Consider the following 21,149-nt stretch of genomic DNA (forward strand, 5'->3'; position numbering starts at 1 on the left):
AAAAAAAGTTGAAAATAAAGTATTGGGTAGGGTTAGGGTAGGTGTAGGGAGGGCTTTATTGTACCAATAAGGTGGCATCCATTTAATAATTTAAATTAAAATAATAATTTACACTCAATACGTTATTATTGCATACTTGTTTATAATGTACTACAATACTGAAGTGCAGATAATTGCCACTATTTGCAACAAGTAGTATACATAGAAATCCTGCTATTTTAACAGTGTAAATGGGTATTTGCACTTAGTGTAAATAGCATATTGCTAAAAATACTGCTATTTTCACTTAGTGTAAATAGAATCCATTGCTAATACAAGATTTGAAAAGGGAGGGAAAAAAAGTTAGGCAAAAGATGGGATCGAACCCGGCTCATCGCGTCAAATAGCCGACAACACAAACGTATCCATCTGCGCCACTGGAGCGGACTTTTTACAGCCACTTTTAAAGTGTTGACAAGCCCAATCACACGTTGCAGGGTGGAATTACTGTACATAGCCTAGTTACACTAAGTGTAACTAGACACTCCGTATTTTTTATTCCATAGTAAGGGCAATTCATACAATACATTTAAACTGAGCTACTTTAATACCATCTCCGAACTTTCTACCACGACTCTGCTGTTCTTCGGCTGGTTCTTCCTGTATACATTGATTGACAGATGTCTCGTCCAATCAGCGGTGAGTAACCCCAAACCAATGGCGCTGTCTCAAACTATACCTACCTCTTCCGGTTTGTCTGATTTGTCGTTGTGTTTTCTGACTTATTTTGTTTTCGAATTTGTCGTTGTGTTTTCTGACTTGTTATAATGTTTTCTGAATTGTTGTTGTGTTTTCTGAATTTTTTATTTTTTTTTAGACTGGCATTTGCGTTTGTAATTTGTTTTCAGAATTGTGATTTGATTTGCATTTCTCGGCCAACGTAGAAAAATCACTCGCATACACAACCAAAATAATAATAAATGTCAGACTAGTCACTATATATATATATATATATATATATATATATATATATATATATATATATACGTATATATACAGTGCACAGCATAAATATATATATATATATATGTACACACACAAATTTCTGAATTTGAAGGATGCAGATAAAATTAAAAATAAACTTAAGCCTTAGTTGAAATAAATTAATTAGAATTAAGCTGCGTTATCATGTAGGTCAGGGTTTCCCAAATTATGGTTTGCATTGCATGCAAGTAAACAGATAAAACATAAACAATTTTATTTTGACACCATAGCTAGACTTTAAGTGGACTCAAATCTGCCACTCTGAAACATGCTACAGCACTTAATTTCATAATCAGACTAAACTATATAATCGCGATTACTGTGCAGCCCCATTTATTTATTGGACAGTTGTAGGCATGTGATGAGTCTTACCCATGCATGTTTTACAGGTTGGGTGGCATCTTTGGCAATCTCCGTCGAAGGTGTGAAGGAAGTAGTCTGATGGGCATGTACGCAGACACTGTCCGGACTTTCTCAACAGGAAGTATCCATTTCTACATTTGAGACAGAAACGGCTGCTTCCTGAGCATTCCTCACATGTGTGGTCACACCCTTGACATGCTCTGCTGGTGGCGTTCACAAAGTAACTGCAGGGGAAATACAGACATGTGTTACAATGCTTTGTCATTTTGGGAAGCATCGTTTTTGAATAATCACAATTTAGTAGCATCAAAAGCAAGTCAGTTAGCATTATTATTACACAACACTCTAAAACACCTGATTCTGTATAATTACTGCTAAACTATATATTTGCAACACATGTGTGCTACTTTCATGTTTCTTGTATCACTCTACGGTTTCTCCCTTCTCCTATTAATGCATGATAGAAAAGGTAATTGTCCCAAATGAAAGCAATTAGCTACTGACTGTAGTAAAAATTTCATTGGAGGATGAAAATGAGAAAAACGCTGCATATTCTACCAATTTAACCTGCTCAAACAGCATCAGTTATAAAAAGGTGGAGTAGAAAAATCTCTCTGGTAATTACTGTACATCTTGCTGCACAAAATACATGTATTTTGTTGCCATTTAGACTGAGAATATTCCAACAAACTGAAATGGTAAACGATTAGTTTCAGATAGCTCTGGTGAGCAGTCATAGTGATAATGTTAATGTGACGCTAATTATGACGCTGGGAAACCCCCTCAAGAGGATCCACAACGTCCTTTCGTGGCCATCTGTTCTCTATCCTATAATGAAAGATAGATGAGAAATTGAAAATGAAAATGCGGTCATCATTTATTCATCTTTCTGTTGTTATAAACCCATGTTGAGTTTCTTCTGTGACAGGTTTTAATGCACCTCCTGAGGAGGAGTAATTGTGGGAGAACGAAGATTTTTTATGTTTTTGATAAACCCTTATGGTTTACCAAGGCTGCATTAATTTGATCAAAAATACAGCATAACAGCAGTCTTGTGAAATAGTAAGACAATTAAAAAAAACACTTATTTCTATTTAAATATAAAGTGACATTTATTACTGTGATGCACAGCTGAATTTTCAGCATCATTACTCCAGTCTTCAGTGTCACACGATCCTTCAGAAATCAGTATAATATGCTGATTTGGTGCTCAAGAAACAATTCTTATTATTACGTTGAAAAAAGTTGAGCTGCTTAATATTTTTGAGTCTTATGACGCTGGGAAACCCCCTCAAGAGGATCCACAACGTCCTTTCGTGGCCATCTGTTCTCTATCCTATAATGAAAGATAGATGAGAAATTGAAAATGAAAATGCGGTCATCATTTATTCATCTTTCTGTTGTTATAAACCCATGTTGAGTTTCTTTCTTCTGTGACAGGTTTTAATGCACCTCCTGAGGAGGAGTAATTGTGGGAGAACGAAGATTTTTTATGTTTTTGATAAACCCTTATGGTTTACCAAGGCTGCATTAATTTGATCAAAAATACAGCATAACAGCAGTCTTGTGAAATAGTAAGACAATTAAAAAAAACACTTATTTCTATTTAAATATAAAGTGACATTTATTACTGTGATGCACAGCTGAATTTTCAGCATCATTACTCCAGTCTTCAGTGTCACACGATCCTTCAGAAATCAGTATAATATGCTGATTTGGTGCTCAAGAAACAATTCTTATTATTACGTTGAAAAAAGTTGAGCTGCTTAATATTTTTGTAGAAACTGTGATACATTTTTTCCAGGATTCTCTAATGAATAGAAAGTTCAAAATAACAGTATTTAGGCGCAATAGAAATCTTTTGTAACATTATAGATGTCACTTCTGATCAGTTGAAAATATGCCTGCTGAATAAAAGTATTCATTAAAAAAGATATATACTTATGAATAAATCAGAAATATAAAAGTATAGTTCATAAAAAAGATAAAGAAACCGAAATAAAGAGGATGGTGTCAAATTTCAAGTCAAACTATCCAATTGCAAATAATAAATAATTCACATATCATACAAAATTGCGTTGCAGCAAATCCTTAAATTTTTAAGGTATTCAGAAGAGAGCAACATAAAAATCTGAAAAAGCAGCTATAAAATTATAGGACAATGTTTTACATATATGCCATTATAATGTGTTTTTTTTGTACGGAATTATAAAATAAAACACAAATTATAATCGGGCCTGTTTTAGGCTTTTCCTTATTTTTATATTTTAGATATCCATCAATTATGGTGATGAAAAAAATGACTCGCCATCTCCTCGTTGGATGTGCCTTTAGAGAGAAATGCACGGATTACATAATGAAAGTGTTTCTATTTTTGATTTAAATTTCGTTTTAAAGTAGCCTAGTAATTTAAAGCTTTCTATATATTTTTATCATGTCTGTGAGGCAATTCACTGAGTTTAGGTTCATCATTGTGAAGCACTCCTGTTCAAGACCAAGACGGCAGAAAGCGTGTTTTCTTTATTTTATAAAAGCACAACGTTTTGTTGATATTGTGAGTGCATACAAATAAAACACTTTACAGTTTAGAATGATGTATTACTCTTACGTTTATGAGCAAAAATGACTGCGTATTTTAAGTTGTTTCCACTGTTAGAAAAAAATGCTAGTGATCGCACTGGCGCCTCCATGTCCTGCAGAGAGCACTTCAGCTTCCACTCTCCGCACAAACGATTGGAAATGCGTCTAACAGCGCATATTTATCTAGGTTAAACATTTAAACTAACATTGTGATATACTTGAACTGTTTTATACAGTATATAGATTTTATTTTAGGCAAGACGTGATGATTTGAGAAGGCTAAATTGATCAAACATATAGCCTAGGCTATGATCAATTCTCGGTCTGCCGCTGGTTGTTACTTAAAAAAAACAACAACTTGCATTTAACAAACAAAAAATGCACCAAACATTTTTCTAAATTTACTTTATTAAAAAAAACTAAACGAAATAATCACTTTTCCATTACATACAAAACTGAACTATTTTAATAGCTGAAACCGTAGTATAGGCTTTTTTTGGGAAAAAAGACTATATATTTGACCTATATTTGAGGCCCGTGCAGGGCTTTAATCCACTTCATCCAACGCTGTTTTGTTCTCATCTGTGAGCATGCTCAGTCTTGATATATGTATTTTACCATTTTGTTGAGTTTAAAACGTGTGACACGTTCGTTCTGCTCTCACTGATCATTTGGTCCCCAAAATAACTCTGTGCATACCCTCAAAAGAAATTCTGCAGGTGCCCCTGGTCCGTGTTGAACATGCTTTTTGTGTACCCTGCTTTTTTTTATTTAAATTTGTAGTTAAAATAAATTAAATATGTGCCCTCTAGAAGCTTGCATTCTGCAAGTGAACGGCACTTTATTGTGCCATCTCAAAGAGGCACAAAATCACTTTCTCTGACTTTTAAATTAAAATGTTCCCTCCTGGTGAAATGACCTACCCAACTCAGTCCGAGCAGTCCTTGACCATCTTCAAGAATCGGCTAAAAACACATCTCTTCCATCTTTATTTGACCCTCTAACTCTAGCACTCTCTATTCTAATTCTATTATTTATTTTTTTTTTAAAAACTTGCCCCTTTTAGACTTGCACTCTATTTATTTACTAACTGCTTGTTTTCTTTTTAAAGAAAACTAACACTTGCTTCTCTAATCTTTTTGCATTCTATGTATTTGTTTTCTTTTTATTTATTATACAATTATAATTCTGACCTTCTGATTAACAAAAGCAAAAAAGGCCTCTAACACTAGCTTGCTCTATTCTTTTTCTATTCTATCAGTTTTCTTTTTTATTTATTATATGATTAAAAAAAAAACCTTGCTATGTGCACTGCATTAAGCTAACAGACTTGTTATAGCACTTGCATATTATTGCTCTTTTGTTGATTTTGATTGCTTCTATTGTCCTCATTTGTAAGTTGCTTTGGATAAAAGCGTCTGCTTAATGTAAACTAAAAATAAATGCATTTTAAAGTTTAGAATTAGACAGCTTTTGCACACAGGCTTACGCTGGTAACTCATCAGTTGACTTTCCTCGTCAATATAGGCTATATTTTTTCACACTTTTCTCATTCTATGTTTCTGACGTTTCAAAAGCGCCTCCTACTGGCTGAGGATGAATGTTCATTTTCAATAATCCAGTCTGTAGTTTTTGTTCAAATCGATGCGAAAATCCACCCACATAACCCTGTTTAAATTAATATCATAATTTATACTTCTGGCTCACCCCTGGTTTAAATGCTCAATTGTGAGGTTTATTATTTTATAATTGATTTTGTTTTTGTGAAAACCTGTATCTCAACTGTAAATCAGTTGCTATTTCATGGTCTACAACATGAAAGAAAGCCATTATAACATGTACATGAAAAATGTAGAAACATTGGACTCAACTATGGGCACCATTGTGCAGCAGCAAGCATCACAACTAAAAAGGAACCTCAAGGTTGATCTAGGAAAATGTGTGCAAATGTATAGGGCCCCATTCCTATATTTTGCCTGGGGCCCCCAATTCACTAAATCCGCCCCTGCTGCGAGAACAGCATGTGAGTAACGAATTGAACTCTCTTTCGTTTCTTCTTCTTGTGGTTTCAAAATTTCTTGTAATTGTAAATCGGCAAATTAATCTGCGAATCACGTGCGTGCCGAACGGTAGGGTCTCATCCGTACGTATTACGGATCAACTGCGATCTAATATGTTTTTTTGATAGTAATTTTTTTTTCATTTACTTATTTAACATGAAATTGTCAAATTGCTACTCCATATCAATCGCAAAGAAAATACAGAATAATTAGAACAATCAATAACATAAATAAATAACAGTGTCATATCTATACACATTTTTCCCAGAATGTTCTTGCGACCCGGTAGCAATTCTTCCATGGCCCGGTAGTGGGTCGCTACCCGGTGGTTGGGAACCTCTGTCTTAAAGTACCTAAACTTATAAGACATGGTGCCCATATGTGCTGCATTCTAGAGGTGAAAGAGTTCAAAGACATGAATCTTTCTCATTATGCATCCGATTTTCTGGCTTAGTTTAATTTATAAAAACGACATACTTCAATGACACACAGGCTTTCCACAGTCCTGTTGCAATGCGTTTGATTTTATTTTCACTGCATCCAATGATTCTTACTTTAGCAATAATTGCAAATTAATGTTAATTAACTACATTTATAAGGATAATGAAAACTACATTTATTAAAATAAAATAAAACAAGTAAGTAAATAAATAAATACAACAATAAATACAGTAAATAATTGATATGATACCTTGGTGGACAGGTGGTGAAGCAGCTGTGTCCGAGCAGAAGCAGGCCTGGTTTACAGGTTGTACAGTCATTACTGTGATGTCCATGGCATGACGCACAATTTGCGTGGCACTGAACACACTCCTGCTTGGCCTCGTCCACATAGTAACCATCCGGACACGTGGACACACACGTCTGAACTGACAAATGGCAGAAATATAACGTGTACAAGACATTACATCATGCATGACAGACAGCTAGCAAGATGAACTAGTAATTTCACTTTATTTCTGTTATTTAGATTTGAGCGTAAATGATGTGATAATTCATAGGTTCTCAAGGACATTTTTAGAGATGTTCACTTTCATAGTCTCTAGCAAAATGAAATCTGGCAGGCAAGTCAGCTCTTACTGAACAGGAAGAGTTTGGGGTTACAAAACTACAAGTAACTATCAATCAGATGACAGAAGGCATGTAGTAGATTGTGTATAACAGGTTTTTCAGCAAAGTTCTGATTAAGTTGAACTTTCTTTATACTAAATGTCATTAAAGCTCAGTTTCATAGGGAAATGACATGTGGTGGGCTCTTACTGAGCAGGAAGTGTTTGGGGTTGCAGCTGAGGCATTGCTCTTTGCCTGCGCCCGAGCAGCGGAGACAGCTCTTGTGACAGGGCTTGCACTGGCTGTCCTTATCGGTGAACGTGTGCAGAGAGCAGTCACTGAAGAACTGGCAGTGGCCGTTCACATCCTTCCTCATGCTGGCTCTACAGGTGAGGCAGGAGGACGGATGAGGACCCGAGCACGTCAGGCAGGACTTATCACACTCTAAAAAACAGTCAGCAAGCAGGTATGGTATGACTAGAATGTTAGCATGATCGGGTGAATGTTATTCCATTTGAAAATGTATTCAAATAGAAAACAGACGTTTTAAATCGTAATAATATTATTTCACAATAGTATTATTTTTATTGTATTTTTGATCAAATAAATGCAGCCTTGTTGAGCATAAGAGGCTTCTTTTAAAAATACTTATGAAAAAATTAATTATTCAAAATTTTGAAAAGCACTGTAGGAAATTGTCCAACACTATTCTGCCAATCTGAGGCAATTTCACCCATAAACTAAGGAGAACATGTATTGTACCTCGACACTCTGCTCCATCCAGGTACGTTTCTGGCGGGCATTGGAACAGACACTTTCCGTTGTGACGAACATCTCCATAATGCCCACAGGAGGTGCAGTCATCTTCATCAGGTCCGTCACATTCTGCACAGTCACTGTGACACGGCGTACACAGCTTCTGCTCTACGTTTGTGAAGTACCGCTTGGGACAGTCACCCAGACACTGATCCTCATGCAGGAAGTAGTACTCTTCACATGCTGAGAGAGCAGGAGAAAGATTAAACGGAGAGGTAATGCCAAACTTCAGTGTAGAGAGAAGAACAAGGAACTTGATAAATATGATTACGAAGGCTGCATTTATGTGATTAGAAATACAGTAAAAACATATATTATTGTGATTTAACGTAACTGTTTTCGACATAACATGTAATTTATTCCTATGATGGTAAAGCTGAATTTTCAGCATCATTATTAAAGTCTTCAGTGCCACATGATCTTTCTGAAATAATTTTAACAGGCTGGTTTGCTGCTCAATTAATTTCAGTTATTATTGGCAATCAGGTAAAACATTGTGCTTAATATTATTAATATTGATCTGTTATGCATTTTTAAGACCCTTTGATAATTCAAAACAACAGCATTTATTTGAAACATAAATATTTTGTAACATTCTGAAAGTCTTTCCTGCCACTTTTGATCAATTTAATGCATCCTTGCTGAATAAAAGTATTTTTTTATCTTACCCAAATGTTTTAAATGGTATCACAGTTTCCAGAAAAATTACATTTTAAATGATTTTCAAACAGAAAATAGATTTTTTTAAACTTGTAATAATATTTCATGATATTACTGTTTTATTTTTGATCAAATAAATGCAAACTTGGTGAGCATAAGAGACTTCTTTCAAAAATATATTTTTTAAATATATATATTTTTTAATTTTTGATCAGTAGTAGCCTAAACAACAGTTTAGTGTATTATACAGTTTAGAGGTTATTATTACAAAATGTCAAGTCGGTGATGAATAATGTTAAGAACCTCACCACTGCATTTGCCCATTTGGTCACATTCAGCGCAACCGTTTGGACAGATCTCACATACTCCATCTTTTATAAAGTGCTTGGAAGGGCACTGATGCACACAGGTGTGTTTGAAACGCACATAGTCTTCCTCACAGCTCAGACAAAAATTGGCTTCCCCCTCACATGAAGCACATCCCACGGCACAGCTGAGACAAACATCAGCCTCTGGGTAACCCCTGTGAGGATGACACAGAAATTATAAGATCTTTGTTAATGTATGGCTGTGTTCCAGCTTCCGTACTTCAACTAAAAGTTGGTACCTTGCTGGTAATGGTACATATTTTTGAGTCTTGATCCACAGAACCATTGCACATTTAGCTAAATTCATTACTTTAAAATTCATCATCACATAATTTCTGGAAAAGAAAGATCACAACAGAACACAAGATACCAAAAAACAAAACAAAAACACAATAAAATAAGATCCAATAAAACACTGCATTTTCTCTACAACTAAAAAAGTTGACAGTGTTAAAATAAATATTACAAAATATAAATAAAACACTGCATGTTCTCTACAACTAAATAGGTTGTAAGACTTATAAAATAAAATAAATACAAATATAAAGTTACTATTTTAGGATTACTAAAATAGTATTACAGTATTCAAAATTAGTATTATACAGGTGTTACAGTCATGCACAATAAAAGTCTTGATCTGCAGAACCATTTGTTGTGTACTGTTATTACTTTAAAGGGTTAGTTCACCCAAAATTAAAATTAGGCTGTGTTTTACTCACCCCAGAGGCATCCTAGGTGTATATTACTTTCTTCTTTCAGATGAATCCAGTCGGAGTTATATTAAAAATTGTCCTGGCTATTCCAAGCTCTATCATTGCACTCAGCGGGTGTTCCAGTGCTTCAGTCCAAAAGAAGTGAAATAAAAAGCGCCCATCCATAAAAAAAAAAAGTGTCTCACACGGCTCCGGGGGGTGAACAAAGGCCTTCTATAGCAAATCGATGCGTTTTTGTAAGAAAAATATCCATATTCAAAACTTAATAATCACTTTAATGTAACTTGCGCCAACAGTTGTACACAGAAGAAGCTCCGGGAGGATGACGTATGAGGTCAGCTTTGCGCATGCGCCAGTGAGTCTCGTGAAAACCAATGTTTGTTAAAGGGAGCAAAGGAAGCAAAGTTTCCTTACTTTAGCAAAGGAAAACCAGTCTCCTCTTGGCTTATATCGAAATCCTCTGACATTCTTCTTTACAAATCCTCGTTTTGTACTTCTAATTCGTGACCGTTGTTTTGATCTCTCCGCTGCGTTTCCGGCGTGCGTCACTTCTGAGCGCCGCATACGCAAAGCCGACCTCCATATGTCATCCGCCCAGAGCTGCTTCCGTTTACAGTGAGCGCAAGCTAGATTAAAGTGATAATTACGTTTTGAATATGGATATTTTTCTTACAAAAATGCATTGATTCGCTACAGTAGGACTTTGTTCACCCCCCGGAGCCGTGAGAGACATTTTTTTATGGATGGGCGCTTTTTATTTAACTTCTTTTGGACTGATGCATGCAATACACGCTGAGTGGCATTAAGCAGCTTGAAAGATCGAAGACCATTTTTAATATAACTCCGACTGGATTCGTCTGAAAGAAGAAAGTCATATACACCTAGAATGCATTGAGGGTGAGTATTTTATATGCTAATTTTCATTTTTCAAACAATCACACTTATTGTAAAAGATTTCCAGTGTCTTTAAAATCAATATAACATAATATAACTCATGTTGACTCTTTTATTAAAATAATGAATTATTGAAATGAATTCCAGAATATAAAGTTTTGTACCGTTTAGGAATTTTCCGTCAGGGCACTTCATCTTGCTCTTGTGGATGCACTGACCCTTGTCTAGAAACATGTCATCTTCACAGGAATCACAGTCGTTATTGTCCGGACCACCACATGATCGGCACGTGTGGTGACACGGCTCACACTCCTGCTTCATGTCACCATAGAAACCCTCCTTACAGGTTTTTACACATGTGCCATCTGCAGGAACAAATGATTGCAGTAAATAGACGGATATTTGGGCAGGTGGAGGCTTAAATGAGGGTTCAATATTTCACCATTAAGCTAATGCATGGATGCTAACTGCTATAATACTGTGGTTTATGAAAATTAAAACAAAGTAAATACTAATACGTCTGGGGGGGAAACTAAAATACATTTTCATGACTCGAAAACTAAAACATACTTTTTGAGATGTATTATAAATCTTCTCAATCTGTCTGCATAAAACATTAAAATGCCACTATACAGCAATAAGACAGACATTTAACACAGCTAAACATTTAAAATGATTGCTCATTAACTTTGGCAGCTCTAAAATATTAAAACAAAAAAATCTAAATCAACTGAAACAAAAAAACAATAACAAAACATGAAAATGGAAAACAAAGTAAACAAAAAACTGTTTTCTCTGCAATTTAAAAATTTATAAAAGTGCAATTATTTCAGTTAACAAAATTTTTTTTATTTAGTTTGTTTTAGTTTGTTAACTGAAATAAAAATAAAAACTAATATACCAAGGAAAAACTGAAACAAATACATTTTCCTGACTAAAACTAAAACAGCTTATGAGTTTGATATTCTATTATAAAAAAAATTAAATAACTGAAACTAAGAAAAACTCTGAAAAACTTAAAACTAATAATAATATAGCGAGAACTCATGAAAACTAAATTAAAAATACAAATTTATGCTAACCAGGGTGCGAACTACTAAGACATGGAACCCTGAAAACGTGATTTGTGAAATTTTGGGGGGTCTCAAAAAATATTGACAATATGTTTTTTTGACATGCAATTTCAGTTTTGTGTAATGTGATCATTGTGGATTATTATGTGTAAAATTGCAAAAATATCGTTCATTCATGCATGACGGCGATTTAAACCTAATTCACTTCAATAAAGATAACTATACATGCTATTCTTGTCATGAGCATCAAGGTGTGGGGGCGCTGCGGTGCAAATTCCACTCATGTTTAGTACATGTTAACTCAAAGATTCGTAGAAAAAATATAAACGTTGAACTCTGTGGTCGATTCTGTGTTAAGGTAAGGCATGTTATTCGCAATTATGTGTTGTGGCTGGGTTGTTATAGGTCTGCGTGACTCTCGATGTCTTAGGCCAAACTGAACGGAGGAATTATGGTATTCTGTAGCCTGACGATGAGCTATCAATTTGTGTCGATAAAGTATAATAGGGTAAATCCTGTATAGTGATTTATCCTATATAGTGCTTGCATAAAGCAAGTAGTGCATACACTTGTAGCTGTTATGTATCTTTGTAAGACATTGTACGCCCTCTTTTGAGGCAAGCGCATGAACCCCCCCTCCCCGTTATAAAAAAAAATCAAGTGTGCTCCCCCAAAGTCCACGGTATAGTTCGAACACTGATGCTAACTCTATATATATATTCTATATGCCATACAGTATGTGTGCACATGTCAAAACCAGCTTCTGTTTAGATTACCCGAACATCAAATTACCTGTTGCATACATAACTGGGGCATGTTGTCACAAAGGCTCAATATATATTCAATGATCATTTACCTTATTATTTTTTCCCATGTGTAGTAATGGTGGAAATATGCTGATATGGAAACCATTTTTCTGTAGCCAAGACTTTACACAAAAACTGACTTTCAAACATAAACCTAAACTAGCCGTGTGCCTCTCTACATCTGTAACTGAGCAGTCAAAATAGTGCAAAGCAAATACCAGGACTGGCAACAGCACATCTGTCTCTCCTCATGTACTATAAGTACATCAAAACTCATGCTGTTTCCCCAGAGGCTCGTTCAAAGGCACGGCGCACACATACAGTTCAGACACAAAACCTGAATGCTGATACAGACTTGCATGTGAGAGATGATCTGACCTGACAGGAAGAAGCCTTCCTCACACAGGTAACATTCAGAGGCATCGCAGGACTCGCAGTGATCATCACATCGAGCACACCTCATTGACAACTTGTCCTCAAACGTCCTCTCAGGGCAGATCTTGTGACAGCTCAATTTCAACCTGCAGAAATACAACATCTCTTACTCTTTACATCATTAGCACATCGATTATATAACTACTCATGAAGTCACAAAGTCAAAAAACATGAGACAGACATACTGATAATAGTCCGGTGAACAAGCCATGCAATGCTCTGGATTCACTAAAGGAAAAGACATACTGTTAAAACACTCTTCATATTACTATAATACACTCATTCAAATTACTAATGATTTAGAAACTTTGACTGGAAATGCATTTTTCCCCCTGTGATATTATGGTGACCAGCAGAGGACGACATTGCTGCATTTCACACACTCAGTTCTCAGTTCACTGGAGGTCAAAATGCAAAACAATAACAATACTGCTGTGTTACTAAATTGTCTTATGAATTTATACAAAACAACTACTTTAAAAAGGAATACTGGAGGTCAAAATGCAAAACAATAACGTAATACTGCTGTGTTACTAAATTGTCTTATGAATTTATACAAAACAACTACTTTAAAAAGGAACACTCCACTATTTTTGAAAATAGGCTCAATTTCCAACTCCCCTAGAGTTAAACAGTTGAGTTTTACCGTTTTCGAATCCATTCAGCCGATCTCTGGGTCTGGCGGTAGCACTTTTAGCTGTAGCTTAGCATAGATTATTGAATCTGATTAGACCGTTAGCATCTCGCTCAAAAAAACTTGACTCTTCTGTACTTACATCGTGTACTAAGACCGACGGAAAATGAAAAGTTGCTATTTTCTAGGCCGATATGGCTAGCAACATCCGATATCGCGCTGCGTAATATCATTGCGCCTGCTGCACCCATGGTACTGCAGCAAAGTTCCTTGATTATTACGCCGGAATGAGAATATAGTTGCTAGCCATATCGGCCTTTTCATTTTCCGTCGGTCTTAGTACACGATGTAACTACAAGTACTAGTCAAGTTTTAAATAGGAAAAATATTTAAACTCTTTGGTCATTTTTGAGCGAGATGCTAACGGTCTAATCAGATTCAATGATCTATGCTAAGCTACAGCTAAAAGTGCTACCGCCAGACCCAGAGATCGGCTGAATGGATTAGAAAATGGTAAAACTCAATTGTTTAACTCTAGGGTAGTTGGAAAATTAGCCTATTTTCAAAAATAGTGGAGTGTTCCTTTAAGTTTTTTGGTTTGACTAAATCAATGCGTTTCAGCCTGCATGAGAAGAAAAAAAAAGTTTATTGTTTATCTGCCTGAGCTGCTGCAGAGAAAGAAATTAATATGCACAGGCACAAATGACGAAGATATGAGTGAGAAATTACTGTTTTTAAGCTTTAAACGTCTCTGTTTCTCAGTTTGAATACGGCACTATTCCTGCAATACTACACTGACCAGCAGAGGGCGACAGCAATAAACGGAATATCATTACACATACACCGATTATGTGTTTTCCAAATCTTTTTGTTAAAGGAAAGATGTTAAGTTTCTCTGAAACTTTATCGGTTTATGCGATTTAAATGGGCTGTAAAGTTGCGGGCTGATATTTTAGACACTTATCTGTGTCTTTACAACTTTGATCTTGACACACTGACTTGAAATGGCTCACCTAGACAGCATTTTGCACACGACTTTTTTGAGCCATGATGCCAAATAATACTGCCTTTAAGTGCAGCCTATGCAGGCAGCCTGCTACATTTTGAGATACAAACCAGACATGCTCTAATTATGAGAATTACAACAGATGAAACGAGATACTGGAAGCTGTGGTGAGACACACAACCCCTATCATTTGTGCACTAGTAGCCTACACACGCATATAGAAATTACTGCTGCATCTAGAGCAGAAACGGGTCCAAATCACAAACCAATAGTCAAATGCTTCTATTTTGTCATTTATAATTTTGTAATAAACTATAAGCCTAATAATCTGAGCAAAAAAAAAGAAAAAAAAAAAAGAATTACCCATGTAAATCCTGACATATGAAATAATAGTCAGATTTTTATTTAGTATTATATTTGATCAGTCTTTTATGGCTTTTACGGCATAGTATGATATAGACAGAATATGAAGTTCACACTCAAGGAGGATAAACCCTTAATTTTTATTCAGAGGCCCAAACGGAGTAAAAAAAACCCTGATGCATCATATTTGATACATTTGAACATGATTTTTCTAAAAATATAATCAAGTAAACCTAAGTTGCTCAAGTCCAGTAAGTGTTAGTCTTTTAATATTACTGACAATTTAAAGTCAGACAACAGAAGGCATGTAGTGGATTGTGTACAACAGGTTTTCAGCAGTTTTGATCATGTTGATAATTTAGAAGCCTTAGAAATTTGTGCATCAAAATATAGAGTGGTATAGAGTGATAGAGTAGGCTTTATAGGGTTAATAACATAAGAACGGAAAATAGTGCAAAACAGTGCAAATTAATAAAATTTTTAAAATGCTAAAATTTTATAACCAGGTTTAATTACAAATTTAGCCCCTGCTAATGTTTATCAGACTATCAAATCGGACGTTTTCAAGACTTTAAGCAAAGGATGTTTTTTTGCTTAAGACATGATGCATTTAATTTCTTTAAGAGCAATGCTTGTTGTGCGCACATCCATCCAAATAATGATATACTGACCGGTAAGGCAATGCTGACAGCCCTCCTCACAGGGTACACAGTCTTCACGATCAAGGTCGACTACTTCACCTACAGAAGAACAAGCATCGCACCAGGAGTCAGTACTTTCATAGTGTCGCTAACATGGAAAAAGAAAATGCACGATATAGATGTACATAAAAACTAGATAATGTCTGTATTAGCATGTATAATAAGACAGAGAGTGTGCGCGAGTCTAAAACGACAGGAAAGAGCATACAGAGGCTGCGTGTGTGCACACAGTAGTGTGTGGGAGCCCTGGAGGCCAGAGCACAGGATCCGTTTATACATGTCTGCCACTAATGATAAGAATTTCTGTTCCCCCACGGTCTCATTTCTGGTGCTATTTCAGTCTGACTTCTGCAGACAAGCTCTTCCCTCATGCTCAACTCATCTCTGACTGTGATAACAATTTGTGAAGAAGATTAGATAAACAGCAGTGGGTGTCGTGAGAAGCCAAACAACATCCATAGAGTTCGATTTACAGATATGCAAGTAGCACAGCAAACAAAACGAGAGAGAAGAACTTCTGTCTAGTGGGGTGAAATCTCATGAAAACATGTCCTTGTCAAACTGCACAGCAAAATCAAAAGGAAAAAGTACATTTTCTTCTACTTTTAGGTGCATTAGCATGTTGTCACACTATTTTCATGACAATTAAGTACATTACTCCCTTTTTACTTCCTGTAATTTTTTTAATGATGATTCTTAATATATTCATGACTTAATAGATTCATTAAATCATAACTTTTTTTTTTTTTTTTACTTTATCACAATATACAATTACTGTGTTAGTACTCTTCAAAAGTATGGGGTCAGTAGGATTTTACTTTTTTATATAAATTAATACTTTTATTCAGCAAGGATTCATTAAATAAAAATGATGATAGTGATGACAGTTAAAATGAAAGTGAAGCCTATTTAAAATTTAAAATTTCTATTCATTAAAGAATCCTGAAGAAACACTTCCCTCATGCTCAACTCATCTCTGACTGTGATAACAATTTGTGAAGAAGATTAGATAAACAGCAGTGGGTGTCGTGAGAAGCCAAACAACATCCATAGAGTTCGATTTACAGATATGCAAGTAGCACAGCAAACAAAACGAGAGAGAAGAACTTCTGTCTAGTGGGGTGAAATCTCATGAAAACATGTCCTTGTCAAACTGCACTGCAAAATCAAAAGGAAAAAGTACATTTTCTTCTACTTTTAGGTGCATTAGCATGTTGTCACACTATTTTCATGACAATTAAGTACATTACTCCCTTTTTACTTCCTGTAATTTTTTTTATGATGATTCTTAATATATTCATGACTTAACAGATTCATTAAATCATAACTTTTTTTTTTTTGACTATCACAATATACAATTACTGTGTTAGTACTCTTCAAAAGTATGGGGTCAGTAGGATTTTACTTTTTTATATAAATTAATACTTTTATTCAGCAAGGATTCATTAAATAAAAATGATGATAGTGATGACAGTTAAAATGAAAGTGAAGACTATTTAAAATTTCTATTCATTAAAGAATCCTGAAGAAACAGTCACAAATTCCACATAATATTAATCAGCACAACTGTTTTCAACATTGATAATAAGAAATGTTTTCTGAAGGGTCATGTGACTCTGAAGACTGGAGTAATGATGCTGAAAATTCAGCTTTGCATCAGCAGTTTTGATCATGTTGATAATTTAGAAGCCTTAGAAATTTGTGCATCAAAATATAGAGTGGTATAGAGTGATAGAGTAGGCTTTATAGGGTTAATAACATAAGAACGGAAAATAGTGCAAAACAGTGCAAATTAATAAAATTTTTAAAATGCTAAAATTTTATAACCAGGTTTAATTACAAATTTAGCCCCTGCTAATGTTTATCAGACTATCAAATCGGACGTTTTCAAGACTTTAAGCAAAGGATGTTTTTTTGCTTAAGACATGATGCATTTAATTTCTTTAAGAGCAATGCTTGTTGTGCGCACATCCATCCAAATAATGATATACTGACCGGTAAGGCAATGCTGACAGCCCTCCTCACAGGGTACACAGTCTTCACGATCAAGGTCGACTACTTCACCTACAGAAGAACAAGCATCGCACCAGGAGTCAGTACTTTCATAGTGTCGCTAACATGGAAAAAGAAAATGCACGATATAGATGTACATAAAAACTAGATAATGTCTGTATTAGCATGTATAATAAGACAGAGAGTGTGCGCGAGTCTAAAACGACAGGAAAGAGCATACAGAGGCTGCGTGTGTGCACACAGTAGTGTGTGGGAGCCCTGGAGGCCAGAGCACAGGATCCGTTTATACATGTCTGCCACTAATGATAAGAATTTCTGTTCCCCCACGGTCTCATTTCTGGTGCTATTTCAGTCTGACTTCTGCAGACAAGCTCTTCCCTCATGCTCAACTCATCTCTGACTGTGATAACAATTTGTGAAGAAGATTAGATAAACAGCAGTGGGTGTCGTGAGAAGCCAAACAACATCCATAGAGTTCGATTTACAGATATGCAAGTAGCACAGCAAACAAAACGAGAGAGAAGAACTTCTGTCTAGTGGGGTGAAATCTCATGAAAACATGTCCTTGTCAAACTGCACTGCAAAATCAAAAGGAAAAAGTACATTTTCTTCTACTTTTAGGTGCATTAGCATGTTGTCACACTATTTTCATGACAATTAAGTACATTACTCCCTTTTTACTTCCTGTAATTTTTTTTATGATGATTCTTAATATATTCATGACTTAACAGATTCATTAAATCATAACTTTTTTTTTTTTGACTATCACAATATACAATTACTGTGTTAGTACTCTTCAAAAGTATGGGGTCAGTAGGATTTTACTTTTTTATATAAATTAATACTTTTATTCAGCAAGGATTCATTAAATAAAAATGATGATAGTGATGACAGTTAAAATGAAAGTGAAGACTATTTAAAATTTCTATTCATTAAAGAATCCTGAAGAAACAGTCACAAATTCCACATAATATTAATCAGCACAACTGTTTTCAACATTGATAATAAGAAATGTTTTCTGAAGGGTCATGTGACTCTGAAGACTGGAGTAATGATGCTGAAAATTCAGCTTTGCATAACAGGAATAAATTACATTTTAAAATATATTCAATTAGAAAACAGTTTTTTTAATTGTACAATTTAAATTGTAAATCTTTTAAATTATAATATTTCACAATATTACAGTTTTTACTTTATTTGATCTTTTTTATTGTTTGTTGATGCATTTTGATGCAAAAAAGCAGCACCACAAATGCTATCATGATGTAAACACAATATCATCATCATAGATCACAAATATTATATGGTCATTTCTTGACCGGTTTTGTGAGATTCATCCATTGGAAACATTATGGTGAAAAATACTGGCAAAAAAGCAAACAAAAACATTTTGGCATTGACCATGTGTTTTTAACACTGGGCCTACAGCTCAACCACTAATTTGATTTTCAGAAGAATTTTCAAATAAACCTCACTCACATTCCAAAAAAAACCTAACCAGAATCTTAACATCAGAAAAAAGAAACATGGAAAATGCCAAGCAAGCAATCGAGAACATTCTAGAACAGTTATGATGCAACTGACCCACTCCACACTCCAGTTTGGCACACGTCCCGTCTTTGGGGTAGTAGGACGGGGTGCAGTGGAGACAGTGACCTGATGAAGTACACACAGTGCAATTTGGAGGGCAGGGGTCACATGTTCCCTTCGAGGAATGGGAATAGCCCTTTGGACAGCTTTCACGACACTCCCCTTCAAAGAGGTACCGTTCCACTCCAAACCTATCTGTGTGAAAACAGAAACGGAGTAAGAATTACAATAAAAGTTTGTATTTTTCTCCGTTATGTGAGGCAGTCATGACTCAGTTTACCTTTGCTACAGCGAGTACATTTGTCAGGCGCCCCGTCAGTACATTCGAGGCATGTGTGGTGGCAAAGATGACACTGTCCATCCCTTTCATACTTCCCAGGATCACAGCGGATCACACATGTCCCATTATCAAAAAGCCTGCCAAAGAATAAAAACTGAAATCTCTCCCCACACAGTGCACATCTTGTCTCACTGTGACATTTTTTGCCTGTGGTGCTGTGAGAAACGAGTGATTTGTTCACACTTCACCTGGTGTACGGGCAGCTGATGCAGTCTTTACTCTCAGGTCCAGTGCACTTTGAGCAGGTTGAGGAACACAGTTCACATTTTTCAGCTTTGTTTAAATACTCCCCTGACAAAAAAATACAGATAACACATAAGCTACATAAAGATCCATAACTAGAATATCCCACTTCATGTAGTGTAGGTAGACACTAAAATGTTATTAGCAGTTCTTCCATGCTTTGTTGGTAAATAATCCAATGGTTCTTGTTGTTTATTATATTAGTATATTTATGTATGTAGCATCAGAAATAACTCAAATTTCCCTGAAGGCACAGTTAGAAAAAGTAGGAAAATACAAACAAAACAAACAATCAAGTAAAACAAACAAGCTGATTAAATAAATACAAATAAGCAAACAAACAAACAAACGAAACAAGAAAAGTAAACATGCTAACAAAGCAAGCAAACAAAACAAACGCATTCAATCAATCAAGCAAATGCAACAAAACAAACAAAAAAGCAGAGTATACAAATACATACAAACAAGCAAATAAAACAAAATAAATACAAACAAGTGAGCAAATGAAACAAGCAAACAAAAACAGCAAACGAAACAAGAAAATGAAACAAGCAAATTAAATATACAAGCACATTAAACAAATACATGCAAACAAGCAAACAAAACATACGAACAAGCAAGCAAACGAAACAAGCTAATGAAACAAACAAAAACAAATACATGGAAACAAGTAAAAAAATACAAACAAAAAATCAAGCAAACAAGAACACACATACACACACACACACACACACACACACACACACACACACACACACACACACAAAAAACACAAGGTGCTTACCTGTTCAGCTTTAGCATTAATAAAAAAAAGCTTCTGGTTGAAGAACTGACCAGCTGACGTTTATGATTGTGGACAATTCAAAGGCCATGAACATGCAGGATTCATAAATCAGAACACTCTCAAAAGAAGCAAGAAAGGTCGTGAAGAATGCTCTCATACAATCAGCAGGCTTTAGAAAAAAATAACTGAAAGCTGAATTTAAAAAAAAGTGATTTTGTAAGTTGCAAAAAACTGACCACATTAAAAAAAAAATTTTTTTTTAAAGTCTTGCACATACAGTCAAATTACTTTAACCAAGCCTGATACCCGTGTTAGTATAACCAAAACATATTTCCCTCTCTAGGTGTCAGAATGGATCAAAACTATCCCAAAGCAATGCTATGGGAATGTGAGAAGAGCTAAATACATTGAGCTAACCTTTAACCCCAGGCTTAGCAATGTATTTGTGAGATTTCCTTTAGAGTGAGCTGGACGTCTATGGCCGACTGACCCTTCTGACGACCTCAGGCTTACGCTCTGATACACTCTATTCACTCAGCTCTGACAGTCCTGAAGCAAACGCTCATGACCCTACATGACCGTAATTGAGTTGTCAATCAGTAGACTTAAAGGGATAGTTCACCCAAAAATGAAA

At 35.3% G+C, this 21,149-nt stretch overlaps 2 protein-coding genes across 2 annotated transcripts in view; both read right to left on the minus strand.

Annotated features, from left to right (window-relative positions):
* The window catches only part of LOC107548243 (proprotein convertase subtilisin/kexin type 5-like), a 12,140-nt gene extending 2,934 nt beyond the window's left edge, over positions 1-9,206 (minus strand). The window contains exons 1-6 of the mRNA XM_016228877.1: positions 9,160-9,206; positions 8,861-9,075; positions 7,839-8,075; positions 7,287-7,520; positions 6,718-6,895; positions 1,396-1,610 (exon numbers count right to left, since the gene is read on the minus strand). Coding sequence (XP_016084363.1) covers positions 1,396-1,610; positions 6,718-6,895; positions 7,287-7,520; positions 7,839-8,075; positions 8,861-9,075; positions 9,160-9,206 — 1,126 coding nt within the window. The remainder of the gene's footprint in view (positions 1-1,395; positions 1,611-6,717; positions 6,896-7,286; positions 7,521-7,838; positions 8,076-8,860; positions 9,076-9,159) is intronic.
* Positions 9,207-10,574: 1,368 nt separating this feature from the next.
* Positions 10,575-19,845, minus strand: LOC107548244 (proprotein convertase subtilisin/kexin type 5-like). Its single transcript, XM_016228878.1, has 8 exons — positions 19,841-19,845; positions 19,429-19,670; positions 19,143-19,343; positions 17,541-17,609; positions 13,027-13,069; positions 12,785-12,927; positions 10,692-10,892; positions 10,575-10,597 (listed from the first exon to the last, which is right to left on the minus strand). Exons 1-8 carry the CDS (start codon positions 19,843-19,845, stop codon positions 10,575-10,577), a joined length of 927 nt encoding a protein of 308 aa, XP_016084364.1.
* Between the last annotated feature and the right edge of the window lie 1,304 nt (positions 19,846-21,149).

The sequence above is a fragment of the Sinocyclocheilus grahami genome, unplaced genomic scaffold, assembly GCF_001515645.1.
Source record: "Sinocyclocheilus grahami isolate Dianchi unplaced genomic scaffold, SAMN03320097.WGS_v1.1 scaffold345.1, whole genome shotgun sequence".
In the NCBI taxonomy this organism is placed as follows: domain Eukaryota; kingdom Metazoa; phylum Chordata; class Actinopteri; order Cypriniformes; family Cyprinidae; genus Sinocyclocheilus; species Sinocyclocheilus grahami.

Bases quoted from the DNA above. Each gene is read 5' to 3' on its own strand.
- LOC107548244 (XM_016228878.1), bottom strand. The intron at 17,610-19,142 runs GTCAGTTGCATC...GTTCTTCTGTAG, and splicing joins CAAACTGGAGTGTGGAGTGG to GTGAAGTAGTCGACCTTGAT. The intron at 10,893-12,784 runs GTCAGATCATCT...TTGTTCCTGCAG, and splicing joins GGAAGGCTTCTTCCTGTCAG to ATGGCACATGTGTAAAAACC.